This window comes from Trachemys scripta, chromosome 4, assembly GCF_013100865.1.
Source record: "Trachemys scripta elegans isolate TJP31775 chromosome 4, CAS_Tse_1.0, whole genome shotgun sequence".
NCBI classification, from domain to species: domain Eukaryota; kingdom Metazoa; phylum Chordata; order Testudines; family Emydidae; genus Trachemys; species Trachemys scripta.
In genome coordinates, this window is record NC_048301.1 from 119,040,764 (window position 1) to 119,061,946 (window position 21,183).

At 52.5% G+C, this 21,183-nt stretch overlaps 1 protein-coding gene across 2 annotated transcripts in view; it reads left to right on the forward strand.

Moving 5' to 3' along the window:
* Positions 1 to 21,183, forward strand: part of TAFA3 (TAFA chemokine like family member 3) — a 72,336-nt gene that overhangs the window by 25,203 nt on the left and 25,950 nt on the right. For both annotated transcript variants that reach the window (XM_034770606.1, XM_034770607.1), the window contains exons 2-3: positions 7,924 to 8,012; positions 8,924 to 9,039. In XM_034770606.1, coding sequence (XP_034626497.1) covers positions 7,978 to 8,012; positions 8,924 to 9,039 — 151 coding nt within the window. In that variant the 5' untranslated portion in view covers positions 7,924 to 7,977. The remainder of the gene's footprint in view (positions 1 to 7,923; positions 8,013 to 8,923; positions 9,040 to 21,183) is intronic.

A 21,183-nucleotide genomic window follows, 5' to 3' on the forward strand; every position in this document is an offset into this window, starting at 1 on the left:
TAGTTCTAGGCCTCCTAGGTATTGGGCTGGCAGAGGGTGGGTAAAGGCAGCCAGTCCAAACCCTTTGTTGCCTGTGATGAGCGGCTGATAGACTGCAGACTGCCCCAGGGCACGGGGGCTAAACTGAGACTGGCAGTAGCCATGACTGAGGCGACGTGGGGATAGGGGGTGGGGGTTCCCCTGGGGTGGGGGAAACCCAGTAAGACTATGGGGTACTGCAGAAGGCAGAACCCTGAGATAAGGGCACCGTGGTCCTGGAAGGGACACGGGGGGCCAACAGCAAGCGGATCACCGACCTGCAGAGAGCGCTCCTGGGTTGAAGCGCTAATTCCCGAGGATGACCAGCAGGAGGTGCCGTAGGGGTGAGTCTGCGCTGTGCTACAAATACCCATTGGGATCTGCACATTGCAGCAACCGAGCTGCCATTCCCGTCTATCCAAAGGATGTTTCCCTCGCAGGGCTGGAGCCCCATTACGCATGGGTAGATTAACTGCACCCTGGGCATGAAGTTGCTTTCCCAATAGGAAGGATCCTTTCAACAAAGAGACTGAAAACCCACGTTGTGAGTGGCAGCGTTTGTCACATTTGGGATGGGAGACCATTTTTTTTTCTTTCACCGTGAAATAGAAAAGAGAGAGAGGAGCTCAGGGAATGTTTGTGTCAGACCTGAGCTGTTGCCCAGGATTTTCCATAAGGTGAGTAGAGCGCGTGCGGGCAGTCCCCCTCCCTGCTGAGTTAGCGCCATAAATGTTTGAAGGGTTCTGTCTTGCAGTCGGACCATCTTTCCCCAGCAAGAAATAAATAAATCATCCCCTCTTTGCTGGGGAAAGAAGCTGGCTGTGACGCTGAGTGGAGGCAGCTGCTGTCAGTGCGTGATGCCCAGCCCTTCTGAGCAGTTCAGTGGTGTGCGTTATGGTGAACTGTCCGATGAGATCATGTTTGTATTGTCAGCGCCAGCCAGCCAGAGACATGCAGACGGTCACTTCTCCAGGCAAGCAGGCCATAAGGATAACGCACGCAGAGCCGTGGGCCATGGGGCAGGTGGCATTGTCTCTTTCTCAGCTGTGTCCTGCGATGCTGCTTAGAGCAGGCGAGTGGGAGTGAGAACTCCTGACTGCTAATGCTGGCTCGCTCTGTGACCTTGGGCATATCCCTTGAACTCTGCCTCAGTTTCCATCTCCTCACTGCTGGCTTGTGTCATTAATGCATTATCGTTTGTTGTCTCGGTACGTGCCATCGCTGGGCATGGTGCCATACAGACAGCGAGGAAGGCAAGGCCGCTTCCCTATGGGGCTCACAAGCTAGGGGCCAGAGACTGTCCTCCTATGCGCTCTGCAGGGTCCTGTTGAACTTCAACCAGAACAAGGGCTGTGAATGGGGCTCACAGGGGTGGGAAGCGAGGGAAAGGGGAGGGAGTGGAGATTGCCGGAAATAAGGGCATCTGGGGAGAGCTCTGTTCGCGCCTGGAGAGCCAGGCGAGGGCAGAACTGCAGCCTAGTAGCCAGTTGTGGTGCCACAGGACGGGCTGGGTTTTACTCTCCTTCTCCTGTGTGTGACGCCACAGCGTGCAGGGACAGTCCCACTCCGAGGCGGTTCTAGACTCTGCTAGCCACGCCTCACAGCTAATCCACTGGCCCGTTTTATTCTGGGACAAGAAAGTGGACATTGGGTAATTTCTGCCTCCGCGGTGCCTAGTCCAGGGTGCCCAGGCTCATGCAGGCGGCGTGGGCTGGCTGTGCTGGGCTCTCCGCCAGCCGACGGGCTCGGAGCAGGGGAGCGGGTTTGTTGCATAGGGGCCTGAAGGGTGATGAGTTCGGTTCCTGCTTCAACCGTAGCCCCCTCCCCCATGGGGCAGTGACAGCCGCTCTGCCCAGTGGGGATAGCAGCCCTGCCCTGCCTCCAGGAGAGCGCGAGGATAAACACCTTAAAGAGTGTGAGGTGCTCGAATAGTACAATTGGGGGGGGCCAGGTCTGACCTGGAGAGAGAGCCCATGGGGTGGCAGTGAGAGGGGCTGGGAGAGCGGAGACAGTTGATCACCAGCCTCGTTAATCTCTGAAGCCATGGCAGCTGGCCCTCGGTGCGGTTCCCTGGTTCAGATGGCTATAAAGCGAGCTTGGCCTGCTAAGAGTTATTCTACCTCAGCGCCCACCATCAGCACCTGCTGCCCGGGTTAGGTTGAGGTGAGCTTGGCAATCCTTGTTGCTGTGTGCAGTGACGTGAGCATTTGGCAGGCCAGGCACTCTGTAGACACTAACCATCTGAGCCTCACCAGCCCCCCCTTCATTTTACAGCAGGGATACTGAGGCACGGAGCACTTAAGAGACGCAGTGGCAGAGCTAGGAACAGATCTCGGGCATATTGACTCCCAGCGCCACTCCCAAGGGCACTCAGTGAAAAGGAGGGAGGCAGGTGTTGACCGTGACAGTGGATTGAGCACTGGCTCCAAGATGCTGCCCCTGCTGCATGGTACGAGCCAACACCTTCCCTCGTTGCTGTCCGGGGATGCGCATCGCGGGAGGCATGCTCAACTGCAACACAGCTGTGTCCTGGCTTATGAAAAACCCAGCCGGTGCCAGCCGGCCTGGTGGGACAGGCATGTGGCATCAGAGAACCAGCTGCTGCTAGGAATCACATCTGCAGCCCGAGCCTGGGGGAATAAAACGGGGGAGAATGGAGCAGCCAGGCCAGGCGCTGAGTGGCCTGAACAAGGACAGCTGCCCACTGCTTGGATCCATCCCCGGCATGTTCCCCACGTGGCGCTGGAGGGGCCATCTGCCATTCTGTACCCTCCAGTCTGCCCATGGGCACAGTGAACGCTGCTGTTTGGACCCTGGGAGCACGGCCCTTGCTTGGCAGTGCCAGTGTGTGACAGCTGTCTGAGCTCCTATGGTGTCAGTGCATGGTTTCTGGGTGGAGGTTGGGGAGGGGGACACGTGATAGAGGGGAAGAAATATCCCGGGGAAGAGGGGAGGAAGAAGGGTTACTCTTTAGATCGACTTCCTAAAGCAATGGGGCGATGGCGCCAGGACAGCACGCTCCCTTCCTGGCACTGCACTCCTGGAGGGGTTAGCATTCACTGGGGCACTGACACTGCCAGGCAGACCAGCCGTGCTGTCCAGGGATGGTGCCATGCTGCTGCATGTTCATGGGACATCACGCCAGCATTTGCTGCTCCATTAGGGAAAACTCTCTATAGGCACTAACCAGCTGAGCCTCTCAAACCCCCACCTCGTCTTACAGCGGGGGGAAACTGAGGCACGGAGTACGTAGGTGACTTGTCCAATTCAGTGGCGGCGCCAGGGATAGTGCTCAGGAATCCTGACTCCTAGCCCCTGCTCCAGTCCCTAGACAGCGCTGCTCCCCTTTGCAATCACAGAGGTGCAGTGCCAAGGGCCAGTACAGATGTGTGAGTTAATTAAATGGCAGCAAAGAGGCAATACAGGAAGGTGCTTGACAAGGTACCGCCAGGCAGGATTCCACATGGGTGGGCAGGCAGCCAGCAGCCCAGAGTACGGTCAGGGGCTGGTCCGCCAAGCATGGCCCGTAAATTCCTTCCTCTCGAGTCTGTGTCATTTCCCCGGGTCCTCAGCAGCCAGGAGCGACCGAGGCAGCAGATTTCCTTGTCTGTCCGCTGGCTCTTCGTTGTGATTTGCAGTCCTGCTTCATGCGTCTGTGTGGGATCACAGCCTCTTGTGACCATGCGTCTCTGTGAAGTGGGGAAGGAATAGACATTCCTTAGCAACCAATATTAATTTCAAGCTGATTAGGATGGCGTGCCATGGGTCAGTGGTGTTTGCTCACTTCTTACGGCCTGCAGACAACACTGTTAATGTGAGGAGATGGATGTTCTTTCCTGGAGAGAGCCTCCGCTCCCCAGCGCTCTCCTGCTCCTGGCAGAGGCCAAAGTGCTGTATTTTTCAGTGCAGAGCGCAGGGGCTCCACAAGAACTCCCGCCCTCACCCCTCCTTTGGCTGCGATGCCCCCACGAACCAGGGGCGCACGTGTTTGCAGACAGGAGGGCAGGCGGTGGGGAAATCCTGCCAGCTGGCAACCAAACTTAACGTGCCTCTGCTGGAAATACTGAGACTTTGCTCCTGAAAAATACCTGGATGTGTGAACTGACTGTGTGTGCAATTTAGCATCGGGGCTGGGGAAAAGGGGACCCATCGGTGGATTCCTAGGATGGTCTCTCCCCTCCCCCATCGCCGTGCTCCCCCGCCCTGTATGTTTTCTGCAGGTACCTGACACAGGCTGCAATCCAGGCTATTCCGAAGGTCTATGATTTCTCCTTCAGGGGTATTGTACTGGGACACAGGGATTAGCCATCTCTGTGTGGGGTTGATGGAGCGAGAGTGACTCTGTCATAGGCAGGGATTATTCCAGCTTCCCTGCGATGGGGTGGTGGAATTTTAACAAAGCCCCGCTGTCCCGTCACGGGGTCCTGCCAGAGCAAACGTGGCTGGAGCACAGGGCAAGCAGCAGAGAGCTGGGTGTAGAAGGGGCAGGGTCCTGTCTGGATAGGGAGAGACTGGGCACAGCTTCATGATTGTCAATCATAGAAACTAGAGTGGGAAAGATCTTTTAGGGCCGTTTAATTCGTCTCCTGGTAAAAGCATGTTCCTTTCAGAGTATTGCTGCTTTCCAATGCATTGCTCAGTCTGGCTTTAAAAGCCTCCCGCCTTGTGGCCCTGCATCTGGGTGCCCCTACAGCTGGCCCTGTTCTCCTTATACACAGCTGGCTCCTACCTAGCTGTCAGGAGAGAGGTAATAGCTGGTTCGCATTTAGGACACGGGACTGGAGTTTAGGAGACCTGAGTTTTCTTCCCATCTCTGCGGATGACTTTGGGCAAGTCTCTTCCCATCTGTGCCTGTCTTGTCTATTTAGATGTAAGATGCTTGGGGCAGGGGCTGCCTCTCCTGCGGGGTGTACAGCTCCCTGCTGGCCCTGGGACACGTCGGCCTGTTCTGACGGGGCCGGTTGCTGCCTGGCCTGGGACACGTCAGCCTGTTCTGACGGGGCCGGTTGCTGCCTGGCTGTGCGTCAGGTCAGCCGGAGCTGCTCATGAGCCTCTGCATCAGCACAGATAATATTTATTGACTCCAGCTTGTCTGTAATAAATCCTGGCTTGGCACTGAAGTTTTACAGGGGACGTGGTTATTTACCCTGGACCCTGTCAGGTCCCAGCAGGCAATAAACAGGACCATGAAGTTGTCATTTTACCTTTCAGATGCAGAATGGGCTTTCTGCTATCCAGGCTGTTACCTTGATTACTGCTTTCTCCTCGCTCCGGCGCCAGAGTCCCTGAGCCATCCCCACTTCACGGCCATACATATTAAGAGGGATCTATTTAAAGCTGCAGAAAGTAAAATGTTGATTTATTTTTTTAATTTCACTCAAGGAACGGAGGCGACATGAATGTTCTGCACCTGCCAGCGCATCCTGCCCTGCTCTGTGGGCACAGCCTGCGGCGTGCTGAAGGTGCACCAGCTCCATGAAGTGGGTGCATCGATGTTTGCACACCTCCCCTTCATGTGCTGCACATTGGGGTGGGGTTGTAGCACCGTTGCTGTGGGGCTAGGGACTGGGAGACAGTGCAACTCCCTAACTAGGGCCCTGGGCTAGGAGCAGGAGACTCGGGTTCTGGTCCCGTCTGTGTGTGAGAGCTGCTGTAAGTGACCTGGGGTACGACTTTCAGAACTGCTCAGCCCAGCGCCTTAGCGGTTGTTATTGCCAGATCTCAGCTAGTCCCGTGAGGGTGCTCAGGTACCACAGTGCTGAGGGCCGGATCAGTCCCTGGAAGCATGATGTGATTTTTTTGTTTCCTGCACAAACATTAAAAAGATTCCCCCCAAATCCAGATTCCACAACCTTGAAATTGTTTTAAAAATCAGCACCAGGTTACATGGGGGGAGAGGCCCTCTGGAGCGGCACACAGGAGCCGTGCGCTCAGTTCCTGCCACTCTCAGGCTCCACGTGTGACCTTGGGCCAGTCCCTTGACCCCTGTGTCTCAGTTCCTTGTCTGTCTTGTCGACCTGTGGGGCAAGGGCTGCCTCTCCCTAGATTTCTGCACAGAGCCTGGCTCAACCGGGCCCTGACCTCCATTGGCGCATCTACCATAGTAGAAATGGTTACAGTAGCACCTAGGGACAGGTGTCAGCGTCACACAGCCACCCCCTCTCCTCCCCGACAGCGCTAATCACCGCCATTGGAGGCCTCAGCAGAGGTGCCAGGGGCAAGGCTGAGCTCCCCTCTTCCCTGTAGAGCTGGTCTCTCCGAGGCAGGGAGCCGGGTGTGCGGATATTATCTGACTTCGGAGTGGAGCAGGTGCTTCGTCCTTTGCCCAGCTCCAGGACTGATTCCTCTCCTCTGCCTGCTAAGTGTATCGTTCTGGGCATTGATAGCAGGGGGGTGCGGTGGTTCAGCCCCCGTGCTGGCGTACGCATTCACAGGGCTCTGAATTAGTGCATTATTTTAAATACTCTTCGTTGTGACGATTCACCTCCCAGCAACGGAACTTGACAGCAGTGTGTAAATTCAGGGTTTCAGCTGCTGCTTGATTCTGCCTGGGAGCTGCCAGACAGAACGGGGCGGGTTGTGCACAAATCCGAACAGCAACTTGTGTAGCAATGTGCCGGTGCAGTGTCTGCACTCTGGGGGGTGCCTCGTGTTGCCAGGCCACTGCTGAGGTTCCCAGGAGACCTGCCCATAAAAGCTTTGTCTCTGCCAGCCCAGTGCGTTTTTCCCGTGTCCCTCGTTTCACTGTGTAATCAGGGCAATAAGCAGGTGGTTAGTAAGGGCAATGCCTTACCATTGGGGGAACCAGTGTCAGTCTGTCTGTCTGGATCATTTATTATTTGTGGCGGTCTTACAAAGCGAATGCTGCAGCGGTTCCTAAGGAAGGTCGGTCCTGTGGCTGAGATGCTGCACTAGGACTCAGTGGGTCTGAGGTCCGTTCCCAGCTTGTCCACACTTTGCTTATGTAACCTTGGGCAAGCCACGTCATTGCACTGTGCCTCGGTTTCCCCATCTGTAAAACAGGGAGAATGATGGCTCCTTCTGCAAGCCTTTGTCTCTCTTTTCTACCTAGAATGCAAACTCTTCAAAGCAGCAGCTGTCTACTAATAGGTGTATGTACTGTCCCTCGTACAGCAGGGCCCTGCTCCATAGTGCTACCATAGTGATAATATCGGGGTCAGCCCCTGTCTGAAGAAGGCCAATGCTGTGAAAATATCACTGTTAGTTTGCTCTCTCGCTTTACTTATACTCTGAATCAGTGTGTCTGCTCTGCATGCATAGCGTGGGTGTATATTGGGTCTGGTTCTGATAACACTGACACCAATGAAATCAAGAATCGCTCTGCTGAAATCAGTGGAGATTAAAACTGGGACAAACGAGCTCAGAATTAGGATCACTGGATCATTGAAGGGATTTCTAAGGGTCCCCTTGAATAAAGGATTGTTTCCTCGATTGGGTGGCTGGTTTGGTCTTTGGCTGAAATTTGTTCAGCGTATTATGTCATGAGTACAGCCGGTCAGGAATTTTTTAATGACACTTGCTTTGTTGGAAAAATGCCAATGTGTTGAGACTTTTTGCATAAACCTATCCGCTTCAATGAAACTTTCATCGGGAAAGGTTTCTCAGGTGCAGGGTGGGATTTCGGGTCCAAACCAGAGAGGTGTGGGTGTGAGAGAGGACGCAGGCATGTGTGGGTGTGAAGGTGTGAGAGAGGACGTGGGTGTGTGAGGCCGTGTGGGGGTGTGAATGCTGGGCCCTCCTGGTTGCGATGTCTGGATAATTGCAGCTGTGGGTCATTCCAAGTCAGCTTGCTCCCAAGGAGCTGTGATTCTTTCTGATTTGCTCAGGTGGAGTTCTCATAGATGGTATCCTTATTCAAGTGGCCGTTTCTCTCTCTGCTTTCAGATGCCCTGATGTTTGCCCTTCTCTGTAAGGAGCAGATCTATCGGAGACTGGTGGATGCACAAGCAGTGGCTGCGAAACCCCAGTAAGAGGTAAATATCTCTGCCAGTGCTACTGTGTAAGTGGCACGGCCTCTTCTCGCTTGAACAGACAATATTGCTTTCAGAAATCTGAACAGATCTCTGTGAGAAGGGTGAGTTCTGAACGGCGCACGCTGCTGTGTGGGTGGGTGGGCGGGCGTGTTCCCTGCGGGGGTGTTCACCTGAAATGACAAGGTGCCTTTTTACCCTCTGTTTTCTAAGCATGAAAATGCATCAGGCCAAACCGTGGTGCCAGTTGCCCTGGTGTAAAACCAGAGTAACTCCATTGGAGTCAGTGGGGGTTAGGCCGGTAGAACGAGAAGCAGAATCTGTCCTCTTAAACACCAGCAAAGAAGGTAGGTTCCCTCTCGCCGCCTCCACACTGCTGCTGTCTTTAAAGGGGGAAGAGAGTCCAAGGTAACGTGGAAGCTGGGAAAGCCAGAGAAGGGGCATCTCCCCCTTGAACAGGAGAATGAGCCCCTTGTCTCACTGCGCAGGAGTGAAAAAGAAGCATTTGGTCAGATTCAGGCATCTCTCCCAAATGAGCAATTCCAGGACTCCCATCTCTGTCCCTAGCAAGGGCAGCTCCCGGAGTGGAAGTGCAGAGGCTGCGTTGCTGGTGGAAGGCTCCCAAGTTTAGTGAAAGGGGAATAATTATACCTTCCAAGCTCTGTGTGCAATTGTGTGTGTGCACCCCGTGAACAAAGCGTGGGCAGGGCTTAGTCTTTTGCAGCAGTTCTATCTTCAATCCTATGCGTCTCCACTGTGTTCTGGGGCACTGAGTGCCACCCCGCAGAGATGTCAGTGTGTCAGCATGCGGCTGCCTCTAACCCGCCTCTCTCCGCAGACCTGTCCCCTGGCCTGCTGCACATTGCTGGAGTTCTCTCTTTCTGCATCTCTCTCTTTCTGTTTGTTTTCGGTAGAATGAGTGAAAGAGACATACGAAGTTTGAGCAAATGGGTATTGGTGCTCACTCTCTGCCTTATCACGCTATGGGGAAGATTGACACTGGCCTCATCACAACACAGAAGCCATTCAGGTAGGGCGAGCTGTATATCCTATTTCACTCATCACACCCCTGCATGCTAACCCAGGTCCACGGCATCCGAGTGTCTTGAAGGGGGGGGAGGTTCCAGGGGGTGATTTACAGTCTTACTGGCTTCATTCTTGGCTATGAAGTTGCCATTGCTTTATTAACCAGCTTGCCACCAGAGCAGGTCAGCTGCACTGCAGCACCTCGTTAGCAGGGAGAGCGCTAAGCCACGCTGTAATAGATAATCAGGGGCTGAGGGCAGAGTCCTGTCACCGTGGCTCAGGAAGGCACTGGCTGAAGCCATGCTAGAGGGAGTAATGACCTGCCCAACACAAGGGTTGGGCCCAGTGAATCAAGAGCCTCACGGATTCACTGCAGTAACATTGGGTTTCCTCGTAGCCCCCTGCAGAAGCCAATAAAAATGGGCCAGTGGGGGTCTGTGTGTTCTCTCCAATAGAAGAGACACCCTAGTTGGGCTGTGTTGAGGTTTTCACGTAAAGCAGTGAGTGCAGCTCTTTGTGTGGAGTGTTGTGTAGCCTCGGAAAACTTACGGCACTTCGCCTCAGGGAATAGGGTGATTTTTCTGAACAATTTGCCAGTAAATCTGTTAACTGGGCTATGAGTTGTAATTATTTTAAAACGGGCCCTTTCAGAATGATTGTTTGGTGAGTCTAATCATTTTTTTGGCTCGGAATTTTTGGATTTGAAAACTGGTTCACTTCTTGACTAGAGCAAAATCTAAGGCATCTATGTTTCAAGTCTATTAATGTGCTAATTTTTGATGGATGAATATTGTTAGTCATACCCATTTCTATCTAGGTCATAGTGGTTGTCATGAAGTACATTTGTCATCAGATAGACACTCTAGACTTTAAGCTTTCATTAAAAAAATAAAATGTTATCCCTCCCGTTGTGAAGGTAATCTTAAAATATGAACGGAACGTGAACTGATGTAGCACCCAGATCACATGGCAGTACACCTAGCTCTGACGTTGTGATTTCCTTATACAGCATATCCTGAGTATACCTACGAACCATCCGCTATCTGTGAACTTCAATATCATCTCTGTGTGTATCTGAATTTTAAGAGTATGTATTGTGTATAACTGATCAGATTTTTTCAGGGTCTGGGCCAAAGCGACTGCATGGGAGAGTCGGTAAAGTATTGGGGCTCTGTAGCGGGATGGCAAAGGACTAATGCTTGGAGACTGGTACTGGGTTAGGTGCAAATGCTGCCCTCATGGCTTCCTTGCTCTCTAGTGTTTGCGTCGCTGGGCAGAAATACACTGCCGCAACCAGAAGTTTACGTTCGCACAGATTTTTTGGTGGATGTGCAGACGTATACGTCTATATAATTACATATATGCGCACACACATCAGAATCCAGCAGACACAGAGGAGTCTCACTTTCTACACCATCTCCGAAGCAAGTGGTTGGGAGCGCTGGGCAGAGGGGACACAGACTGTTACAACTTCACGGGATTCCGGGATGAGTTTGCTTCGTTGGCACGATCCCTGAGTGCCACAGCTAGAGCTGAGTGGCTGCTCACTGCAGATCTACAGCCATGGTGGTGCACAGTCTGGACAGCACCTCTTCAGCCTGCTACAGGGGTCTGAACCCTGTTGCTTCCTTGCACGGTGTCTCTCTCACAGTGTAGGAATGACAAAGAGAGAGTGGGATCAAGGAAATGAATAAGCAACTGTCTGGGGAGGGAACGCAGGCAGCCACTGCTCCAATCCCAGCTGAGCCTGTCCGGGGAACTTGGAGATGCTGGTCTGTAAATGCAGTTTGTTCATTCTGCCCTGCAGTTTATTTTCCATGTCTCCGTTGAAAGCAAGCCCCTGGGGTGGGTTGGATCAACTGGTTTGGCGGTGGGGGGAGTCTGACTTGACTCTGAGCAATCAAATGCGTCCTGGAAATTTTAAGATTCAGCTAATGGGTCCCACTTGGTCTCCCTTGTCTTCATGTTTGTTCCCCCTGTTCTTCTCCATTTTGCCATGGACGGCAGGCTTTTTAACTGGCAGCCCAGTCGGGTTCCAGAAAACGAGAAGATTCTTTTTCTCCTGCCCATGCTGCTCTGAGCCAGTCAGTCCAGCCTTCCCCTGCCCCCGTCTGCCAGCATAAAACTTTGCACCAGTTTTGAGCTGCATTATATTCCGTGCACGTGCACAGCAGCCTCAGTGTGGGCCACGAAAGGAGCGATGGTCACAAACTAAAGAGACCCAGAAGAGGGGCTTATAACTGAAATCCAGACAGAACCATTAACCCTGGCTGGAGATGGTTCTGCCGCTGGAGACCAGACACTGCAATAGGGTCTGTGTTTGGGAGAGACAGTATTTAAGGATTAAACTGAATATGCTCTTGCATGACCCTACACCTAACCCTTTTCCCATTTCTGACATTTTCCCCGACAGTTAAAACCGTTCTAATCCCATAATCCCCATCCTTAAAACCAACACATATCTCCCAATGTGACTATCTCAACCAGCGAGTCAGCACTTACCTGCTTTACTCACTTTGTAACCTGTAACAGGTGCATATGATGATAAACTCCATAATCATCTCTGGAATTATCTTTGGCAAGAGCTCAGGGCTTCCCAGGATATCTGTGGTCTACTTGAGTGATGTCCCAGATGTGATCTTTGATTGCTGGTTGTGAAGTCTGAAACTGAAAATGCAGCCCTGGCTGGGGAAATAGTCCTTTCAGACATACTTTGGCTGAAGCTTGCTGGACGATAAATGCAGTGTTTGCAGATGTGTTTATTCAGTTAGATCAGGGGTGGACAAACTTTTTGGCCTGAGGGCCACATCGGGGTTGCTCAACTGTATGGAGGGCCGGGTAGGGAAGGCTGTGCCTCCCCAAACAGCCTTCTGTTTTTTGAAACTTTAGGGGTCACATTCTCCAGCTTTTCTCTGCAACCAGGAGGGCTAGAAACTCAGTTTTTTTTAAATGAAATCTGAGATTCTTGTGTAATAACATGACTCTAGGAGCCAAGGCTTTGCGAAAAGCACCAATTACTGTGAGACTCGCGATAGCTGGCAACACGGTGAGCAAACAGGAAACTCAGCGTCTCCTAGAGACTTCAGCTAAGATCAGGGCCTCCTTGTGCTGGGTGTTGTACAGACACAGACTGAGAGACAGTCCTGGGGACACAGAGCTTGCAGGCTAAGTGCCTTGCCCAGGGTGTCGAGGTAGATCAGTGGCAGAGCATGGAATAGAACTCCCAGGCCCTATTCACTAGGCCACACTACTTCTTAGCAAGGGGAAGACTGGACTAAAACCCCCAGTAATGTACACACACACATTCTCTCTCTCTCTCTCTACATCATCACTAAATGTAGGATCGTGGATGGATTCCCATGATCTGCTGGGTTGTGGAGGTATCCTGAACCACAGCAGTGGTGGTTTGTGATGCCAAGTTCCCAGGGTTGGAATTAATATAGGGTGACCAGACAGCAAATGTGAAAAATCGGGACGTGGGGGGGAGGGTAATAGAAACCTATATAAGAAAAAGACCCAAAAATCGGGACTGTCCCTATAAAATCGGGACATCTGGTCACCCTAAATTAATACCATAGTTCTCACTCCAGCCTCTTGGATTTGCAGACTCTCTCCTCCCACCCCCGCTTCAGATTTTCATTTTAACCTGTGCAAATTCAAGAAAACAATGAATTTTAAACGTCTGGCTTTGGAAAGAAGATCTAATCACTAACATCCACCTAGCACACAGAGAATGCTAACACGTCGGGATCTAGCACCGCTTCCTTGATTACGAGGTTGGATTTAAATAGCCACATAAATCAAGTGCTAAGATTAAGACATTTCTAAATGGAATAGGGAAGCACTTTGGTGAAGAATGGCTCACCGGGAAATTAATCCCCTGCACAGGTTGGTGGCCTCTAATTGGCAAGCTGGGTTTGTTGGTCCATATAATGCTCTTAGTAAGACGTTATTATCGGCATTGCCAGATTGAATTTGTTAGCGCTGATCATCAGAGCGCCATCCTCCCGTGGATATAAGTCCATTGCTGAACGCCTGTGTGGGCAAATGTGGTTAGTCACCAGAGAGCTTTGTGTGTGGGTAGTCCCCAGCTTTGTGGTTAACTTGCCGAAAGAATTACTAGCGGGTGTCTCATCATGTGGACTGACAGCAGCAGCTTGATATTTTCTGTTGTTATGTTGCTGATCCGTTGCCTCTTGCCTAGGGAAATGGTTCGTGCTCCAGCACTTGAGTGCTTTAAACCGAGATTGGATGTGTCTCTGAAAGATCTGCGCTCGCTCAGCCAAGTAATAGATGTGATGCAGGAATCACTGGGCGAGGCTCTCTAACCTGTGCTACGCAGGGGATCAGACTAGACAATCGTAATGATCTCGTCTGGCCTTCAGCTCTGACTCTCTCTTTATCCTGGTACCCTGGCTTATTACTTGTTTAAGAAGCCTGATGTTGGGTAGCTGTTGCTGGATGGAAGTGGTAAGGCATTCGCCTGGATAGGAACCCTGGACTCCAGGCTGCCTATTTCATTAGTTGCCCCATTACACTCCCATTAAACAGCAAACAGCCCCCCCACAATTCAGGAGCTTCAGTTTAACAAGAAACATGGCAGTTTTCAGCAGGAAAACTACTTCAGACAGGACAGAAGCAAAAGGACCGAATGTCATTTGGAAAGGCTGGCATGCAGAGCCCTGCCTGTTGATGCTAGTGACCTAGGAGAAGAGGAATAGAAACAATTCTCTTTGCTGATGAAACTTGCGCACCTCTGCCAAGTCCTTCTATGCCAGGCACTGTTGCAATCCCTGCTGTGTGTGTGTTTGCACAGCTATGTGTGGATGAACTACAAAGCCAGAATCTCCAGTGCCCTGCACCTTGCCCAGTCATTGGCACCAGGTGCACAACAGGTGTGAAGTGCTTGCATTCTGATTTAGTAGCTTTTCACACCCAGTTGCATAGGTGCAAATGACAACCCAAGGGGCAGGACAATGGAGAGTCAGGCCCTGGCATATGGCAAAGAGAAGGATCTAGTAGGTCATCTTATCCATCTCCCTGCCAGTGCAGGATCATTCCCCAATGGACATTGAAGAGGAAATTTGCAAATCTGTGTATGGGATTTTGATGCCAAATTCCCATTTAAAATGAATGGGAATTGTCTGTCCTAATCATTAACAATAGTAATACTAACACCTAGCCCTTATGTCACAGTTTTCATCAGTGGCTCTCAAAGCGCTTTACAAAGAAAGGTATCATTTTACACATAGGGAAACTGAGGCACTGGGAAGAAAGTGACTTGGCCAAGGTTACCCAGCTAGTTAATGGCAGAGGGAGGGGACTAGAATTCGAGTCTCCTGAACCCCAGTCCAGTGCTTTATCCACTAGGCCACACTGTCTCCCATTTCGTGGCTTTGAGACTCTCAGCCTTAATTGCACTATGTGTAGGAGGCACTCAGTATTTCTGGGCAGATTTCTCTCTGTACAAACTCAGACTAATTAATCCTTGCAACACTGCGTGTATGTCCTTGCATTTGTTTTTCTGTGTTGAGAGAGTCTGTATGTGCACATTTTGTGGGTTTGCCTTTGCGTGTGTGACTTTAGCAAAGGAAACACAGTATGCTCTGTTGTCTTGCTACGACAGTGCAGTAAAAAATCCAATAGAGGTGCAGTGATAATGAGCAATAAAAACAGGTCTGGTTCTCTCCAAAACTATTTAATAATGTATGTGTAAAAGGCAGTACTGAATTTAAAACTTTAATTATTTAGTGAATAGCAGTAGTTGTGGTGTATCGCACAGGGCACAGCATACAGGCTGCTTACATCACTGGTAGCATGGGATGAATGGACCGGTCTTCAAATCTGTGCAAAGCAGAATTTCCTCTCTGGTTTGAGGCTCGCTGGGGCAGATTACAGAACACAGGTGGGTACGCATCCCGCACCAAGCTACTGCTGGTAATACTGAGATCCTTAATGTTACTATCTTTTGCATTGTGGTAACACCTCGAAACACCAACAGAGACCAGCTCCCCAGTGTACAAGTGTTGTAGAAATGCAGATAAAGAGAGAGGAATTTACCATCTCACCGGACAGGCCAGACAAAGGGAGAATGTGGGCACAGAGAAGGGAAGTGACTTGTCCAAGGTCACCCAGCCCCACGCTGGAAACAGGACCCAGGTCTCCTGATGCTTACTCTGCTGCCCTGGCTATTAGACCACGCTGTCCCCAAAGAAGAGTCTGGACAATGAAGGGCTTACCTGAGCAGCCTTATGTGGGCTCTGGATTCCTAGTGAGGCCCTCAGTACAGAGACTGGACTCATGTGCTGTGGGGGGTGGGGTCGTGTGTGCTCCATGGTGGTGCAGAGCAGCTCTTCAGGGCTGGTTGTGGGCAGGCTCAGATGCATTTCAGCCACACGGGAGGAAGGAGCCTGCCCGGGAATAGTCTGGGTTTACATCGCAGTCATGTTCTCAGCTTCTCTGTCTGCACTTTGTAACACTCCTCACCTGTAAACGGAGCGATATGTACATCAAATGAGCTGGGAAGAGGCTACATCTCTCCGGGGCTAGACAGCTTGTGTCGTTTCAGGTGATCCCATAAAAACCACGTTCGGCTGCTCACTTAAAGGTCAACCAGAATAGGACACCGCTTTTGTTTTATTTTTACATGCAGGATTCAAAAGCCGGGTGCATTTACAATCCTTTGTGCTTCTAGGAGATTCGGTTTTTTGAAAGGGCTCTAGGGGGGGACGTAACAGTTAGGTTGGAACAAAAGGCATGCAAGCAGCCAGGAAATTGTCCTGGGCTCGCTGAGGGTTTCCCACCTTTCAGGGTTAAACACAGGATCTGCTTTGCATTTTCAGACAGAACCAATAGGAGGTTTCCCACAGTTCAGCAGAAAAAGTAGGCGAGCTCAGAAAAATCCTATGGCTCTGACTGCTCTTGTTCCCCAACTCAGGTCTCTTTCTGCACAGCTGAATGACATCAAAGGGAGACCTAGTGTCTGAGCTGAGCAGTGGAGCCCTGGGTAAGCAACTGCCGCCTCCACCTGGATAACCCATAACTGGCTTTAATCTCTCCAGAGCTGTCTGTCACAGCCCAGCATCTGCCCTGACGAGCTGCTGTTCATTAAGCTGAAATTCTGGAATGAGGGAACAGCAAAGTCACGTGTTCCAGTCCTGTGAATCAAAGTATTTGATGCCAAATGATTCATTTGCATCGAGTAAAAAAAACCCCAAATATCTTCCTAGTCATAAGCTGGGAATTGGCCAATTCGGGGCTTTGTCCTCCTACAATACCCAGCCCATGTTGGCCATGGTTAGCATAAGGCAAACCTGGTCCAGATGAAATAAGAACTGCTGCAGATCTCACCTCCCAGCCCCTTGCTGAAAGGGAACTTGAATCACTCACGCTTTTGGAGGTTTGACAAAGTTGTTACCTGTCCCCATCCCCCATGTTTTCTGAGCTCTTGTTAGCTCTTATTTTTGCCTGTGCTGGGACGAAGGCAAAGCCTAAGGGGAGGCTGTTTGTTTGTGGTATTTCCAGACAGGCTGAAGCCGAGCAGGAATGCAAATCTGTCTGAGGGGGCAGTCATTAAAGAGGCCGTGGCACAGTTCACAAGAGCAGAGGCTGATAATTCCCTTCCCCTTCTTATCACAGCAGCTCCCAAAGGCACCACCTGAGACCCGGGCTCTGCTGTGCTAGGCACTGTACAAACATATAGTGAGAGACAGACCCTGCCCCTAGCAGCGTGCAATAAGCAAAGGCTGGATTAGTATCCTTGTTGTACAGACAGGGAGCTGCAGGACGAAGAGAGTAAGGGCCAGATCCTCAGCTGTGGTAAATCAATGGGACATGGCTGGGGTCGCACAGGGAGTCTGTGGCCACGCCAGAAACTGAACGCAGATGGCCTGAGTGCCCGTCCACTGCTTTAGGTGCAAGCTCTTCCTTCCCCTCCAACTGAGCTGAGCCCTGCCCCTCCACTCCAGTGGGTATAGGGAAAGCGGGCATTAATGGTGCATGCATTCACCATTGCTTTCCTCCCCCACATCCTGCTTCCAGTGCTGAGAGATTCTCAGCAGGACCCAGATCTGGCCCACAGCTGAACAGAGAGCGGGCAGCAGCTTTCCTGGCTTTCCTGCTCATGCTCTGACAGCAGGTAACGTGATTCAGACAGCACTCGAGCACCAAGTGAGCAGCTGCCTGAAAAATATGGAAGCCCAGTTGAGTCATCTGGGATAATTGGTGGCCCCAAAACAGATTCACAGAAGCGTCTCTGCTGCCCTAGTAAAGCCAGAGCTGGACTTGTGCCCAGAAGGAGGGAGTGCTGGCAGAGGCAGCCTGTTATTTACATCAGACACCAAGGTTTTCTTTCATTTCCACCCAATTCTCTGACACCCCCCCCCATACACACACCCCACCATCACCACTCAGACGGCAATGGTTCAAACCCTGAACTGCTGACAGCGCGGGCAGGTTTGTACACCGCACTGCGGGGTCCAGGCAGGCTGCGTGCGATTTCCCCACGGACAACGGGGTGGGAGCGGGGCTGCCTGAGTCTGGAGAGGAGCAGTAATGAGCTATTACAAAGGCAGCTAAGCCACAGGGCTGCCTAATGTCTCTAGCAGACTGCGCCGGGTGCAGCTACACCCCCCGGGCTGGTGTTATGAGACTACAAAGGGAAAGGCCCCCCAGCACTTTCAGCGCAGCCTGCAGCTTTATTGGGAGCAATTACAGCTGGGCAGCTAATGCCATGTGTCTGCCCCAGGGCCCCGGCTGGAGGTCGATAGCCTCAGCCCAAAGGGCCAGATCTACACAGGGCAAATCTCCAACTCAGGACAGGGAAACGGGTGGGGAGAGGCCACACCATCACTGACGGAACAAGAGCCTTTCCCAGCTTGAAGCCAGGAGGCCAAGCCCCAGTGGAAACGCGCGCTGCCATCACTGCTCTCCCGCACGGCGCTTTCAAAGCCAGCGAAGTACAGCCAGCTGGGTTCGGGCCGTGGGGCGCGCGCACACGGGAGGCAGGAGTGGTGGCTGTGGGCAGAGCCTCCTGGGCTAACGCCAACAGACCTGTCTCTGGGGATGCCACGTTGATTCCCTGACAACTCCCGCTTTTCTTGTGCAGATTAGCTGTTTGGGGCCTGAATGCTGGAGCAGCACAAAGCCTGCGTCTGACTCGTGGCTCCATGTGGCAGCTGGCAAGGAGCACGGTTACTGTATGCTGGGCAGCGACCACGTGCCCTGTGTGCTGTGCTGTGTCCTGGTACACAGAGCTAGTTGCCTGAGTCCGTTACCATCAGGCGCTTGCCCGCCGACTGGCTCAGAGGGAGAGTTTGTGCCATTCAGATGAAGCACAGGGCTGCTCTGCTGAGAATTATGGCTTGAAGGCGCCCGCCTGCTGTCAGAACAGGGGCTGATTTGTTTGAAAAGCAGGTGTTGCCAGTTAGGCCTCAGGTGCCTGCCGAACAGCCTGGCTAAGGGCAGCTGGTAGCACTGTCTGGGAGCGGGGCGGGAGGCACAGGCTCACCAACAACAGCCTCTCTAGGCTGAGCTGGGTTTTATCCTTGCCCCATGGGGCCCCATGGACAGATGTCCAGGCACAGTTGCATGCTGACATCTAGACACTGGCCATAGACAGGTGCTCTAGGAATGACAGTGGAGAAGTTTCTTGGCCTGTGGGCTACAGGGGATCAGATCTCCGGGGTCTCCCCGGCCTTGGAATCGAGGAACGTGTGAAAAGCTGCGCGCTGAGCAGAGGCTGGATTTTTACCAATGCCCCAAATGAGGCGCTCGTCTCTCGCTTCTGCACACAGGCCATGTCTGTGAGGCTTCAGCAGCACCTGCGCAGACCCCAGTCAGGTGCCTCTGCCATACAACTCAGGACCAGGGCCCCAAAAGGCCGGCCTCTAATAAAGCTGCTGTAGCTCCCGGTAGGAGTAGGTACAATGGCGCAGTGATAAACACATGGGCATGTCCGATGTCACCCCCCCTCCCAGCAGAGGGCGGTGGGGCATACACAGAAGACCATGTGTTGAGTGAGGGTTGGGCACTAGAGCAATGGATTAGACAGCTGGATGCCTGGGTTCTGTTCCCAGAGCTGCCCCTGGGCTGGCTTGTGCCTACGTTGAAGTCCAGGTGTAGTCCCGCTGAGGTCACGCATCCAGCAGCAGCATTTCTATGTGCTCAGAGCTCGGAGCTGCAGCCCACATGGGATTCATCCCAGAGAGCCTGGGGGGCGGGAGGGGGGGAATGGTGGGTTCTGATCAGGCGGCAGAGAGAACTGCACAAGAGGCGTAGCCGAGCTGGTGATTGCTGCAGACAGCAGTGCTCAGAGAGGCGTCAGGGGCCTGCTCTCTCCCAGCCCTTCATGGCTGAGGATGACACTGTTTGCTCGTCTCCTCGCTTAGTCCCCTGCATTGCTCCCCCGTGGCTTTAGGCTGAGTCCTCTCCTCTCCTCATTGCTGCTGTGTACTATGGACCTGGGACAGCCCCACACGGCGGCATGCATCAAGCTGTAGCGTGTCATAGCCGCAGGAGCAGCCCCGTTGGCACCGGGACAGGAATGGATCTGCCTTTTCCCTTGTGCCAACTCTGTGCTGCGAGTTTGGCTGTCATGAGAGCAGAGGGACAAGGAATCAGAGACGCGAAGCTGCAAAAAATGGCCGTGGGATGAAGAGCAAACGGGAACGAAAACACGGGGAGATCTCCCGCAGGCTGTGGGGGAAGGAGGGCACTGGAGTGATGGACACGTTAGAACGGGAGAGACACTCTCCCCCTCCCCCCGAGGGCCCTGCCCAGCAAGGCACTTCAGCGTGGATTAGCACACACAGAGTGAGTGGGGCAGAGTAGGACCCTGCTGTTTCTCCAAGCACTGCTGTCTAAAGCAATCACCGGCTTGGCTAGGCTCCCTGAACTAAAGTCAGTGGGGACTAATCACTAGCACGCGCTGGAGCCTGGGACTGGGACAGGAGCTAGAAGCACTCCTTTTTAATTTCAGTGAGATTTGGGCACCTCACTCCCTTAAGAGCCTTGGAAAATCTCAGCCCAAGTGCTTTGCAGAGAGGGTCTTAGCTGAGGAGCCTATTCCATTCGATTCAGAGCTGCTCTGTTCTGTGTGGGTCAGACATAGGCGGTAACTGTCCCGCTCTGCTCGGCACTGGTGGAGCCCTAGCTGGAGTACCATGTCCAGCTCTGGGTGTCATGCTGTAGGAAAGATGGGGACACATTGGAGAGAGTCCAGAGGACAGCAAGGAAAAGATCCAAGGTTTAAGAAACCTGACCTGGAGGAGAGATTAAAAACCTGGGCCTGTTTAGTCTGGAGTTCCAGTGGGAAATTCTGTACAGCATTTCGGGACCTGTGGGAACAAGCGTCCCAGCCCAGGTCAATAGACGGGGGGTAGCAGGGCTCACGCTAGCACTCTAAAAACAGCTGTACAGACAGCACATGGAAGTTGTGGCTCCGGCTGGAACTCAGGCTCTGAAGCCTGTGGTCAGGATGGGCTTCAGAGCCCGCCACGGCTTCATAGCGCTGACTGTACTGCTATTTTCAGAGCATTAGCGTGAGTCTTAATAATTCATCTATCGACCCAGGTTGGGAGGCATCCTCCGCTCCCTCCAGAATACTGTGTAGACACCCTGAGAACAGTCTTCAGATGTGTTAAGGGCTGTTATAAAGAGGATGAAAACTTGTTCTCCATGTCCACTGGAGAAAGGGAAAGAAGTAATGAGCTTAATCTGCAGCAAGGGAGATTGGGAAAAACTTCCTAATTATCAGGATAGTTCAGCTCTGGGCCAGGCTTCCAAGGGAGGCTGTAGAATCCCCATCATTGGGGGTGCTTAAGAACAGGTTGGACAAACACCTGTCGGGGCTGGTCTCGGTTCACCTGGTCCTACCTCAGCGCAGGGGGCTGGACTAGCCGACCTCTTGAGGTCCCTCCCAGCCCTGCATTTCTAGGAGTCTGTGATTTCATACTGTTCTAGGCAGGTTTGTGTACGGCCTCATGGCCGTAGTCTCTGAGCCGCTCTGATGTAGAAGTGTCACCTGTGGGCCATCCTCTCATCCTGCCCCCGTGGGGAGAGCCGTGTGCACAGTGGGGGGTTGGTTTGGTAGGGGCATTTAACTGTCATTGCTCTGTGTCCCCATTGCTCCGTGTTTCTATTTGAGACA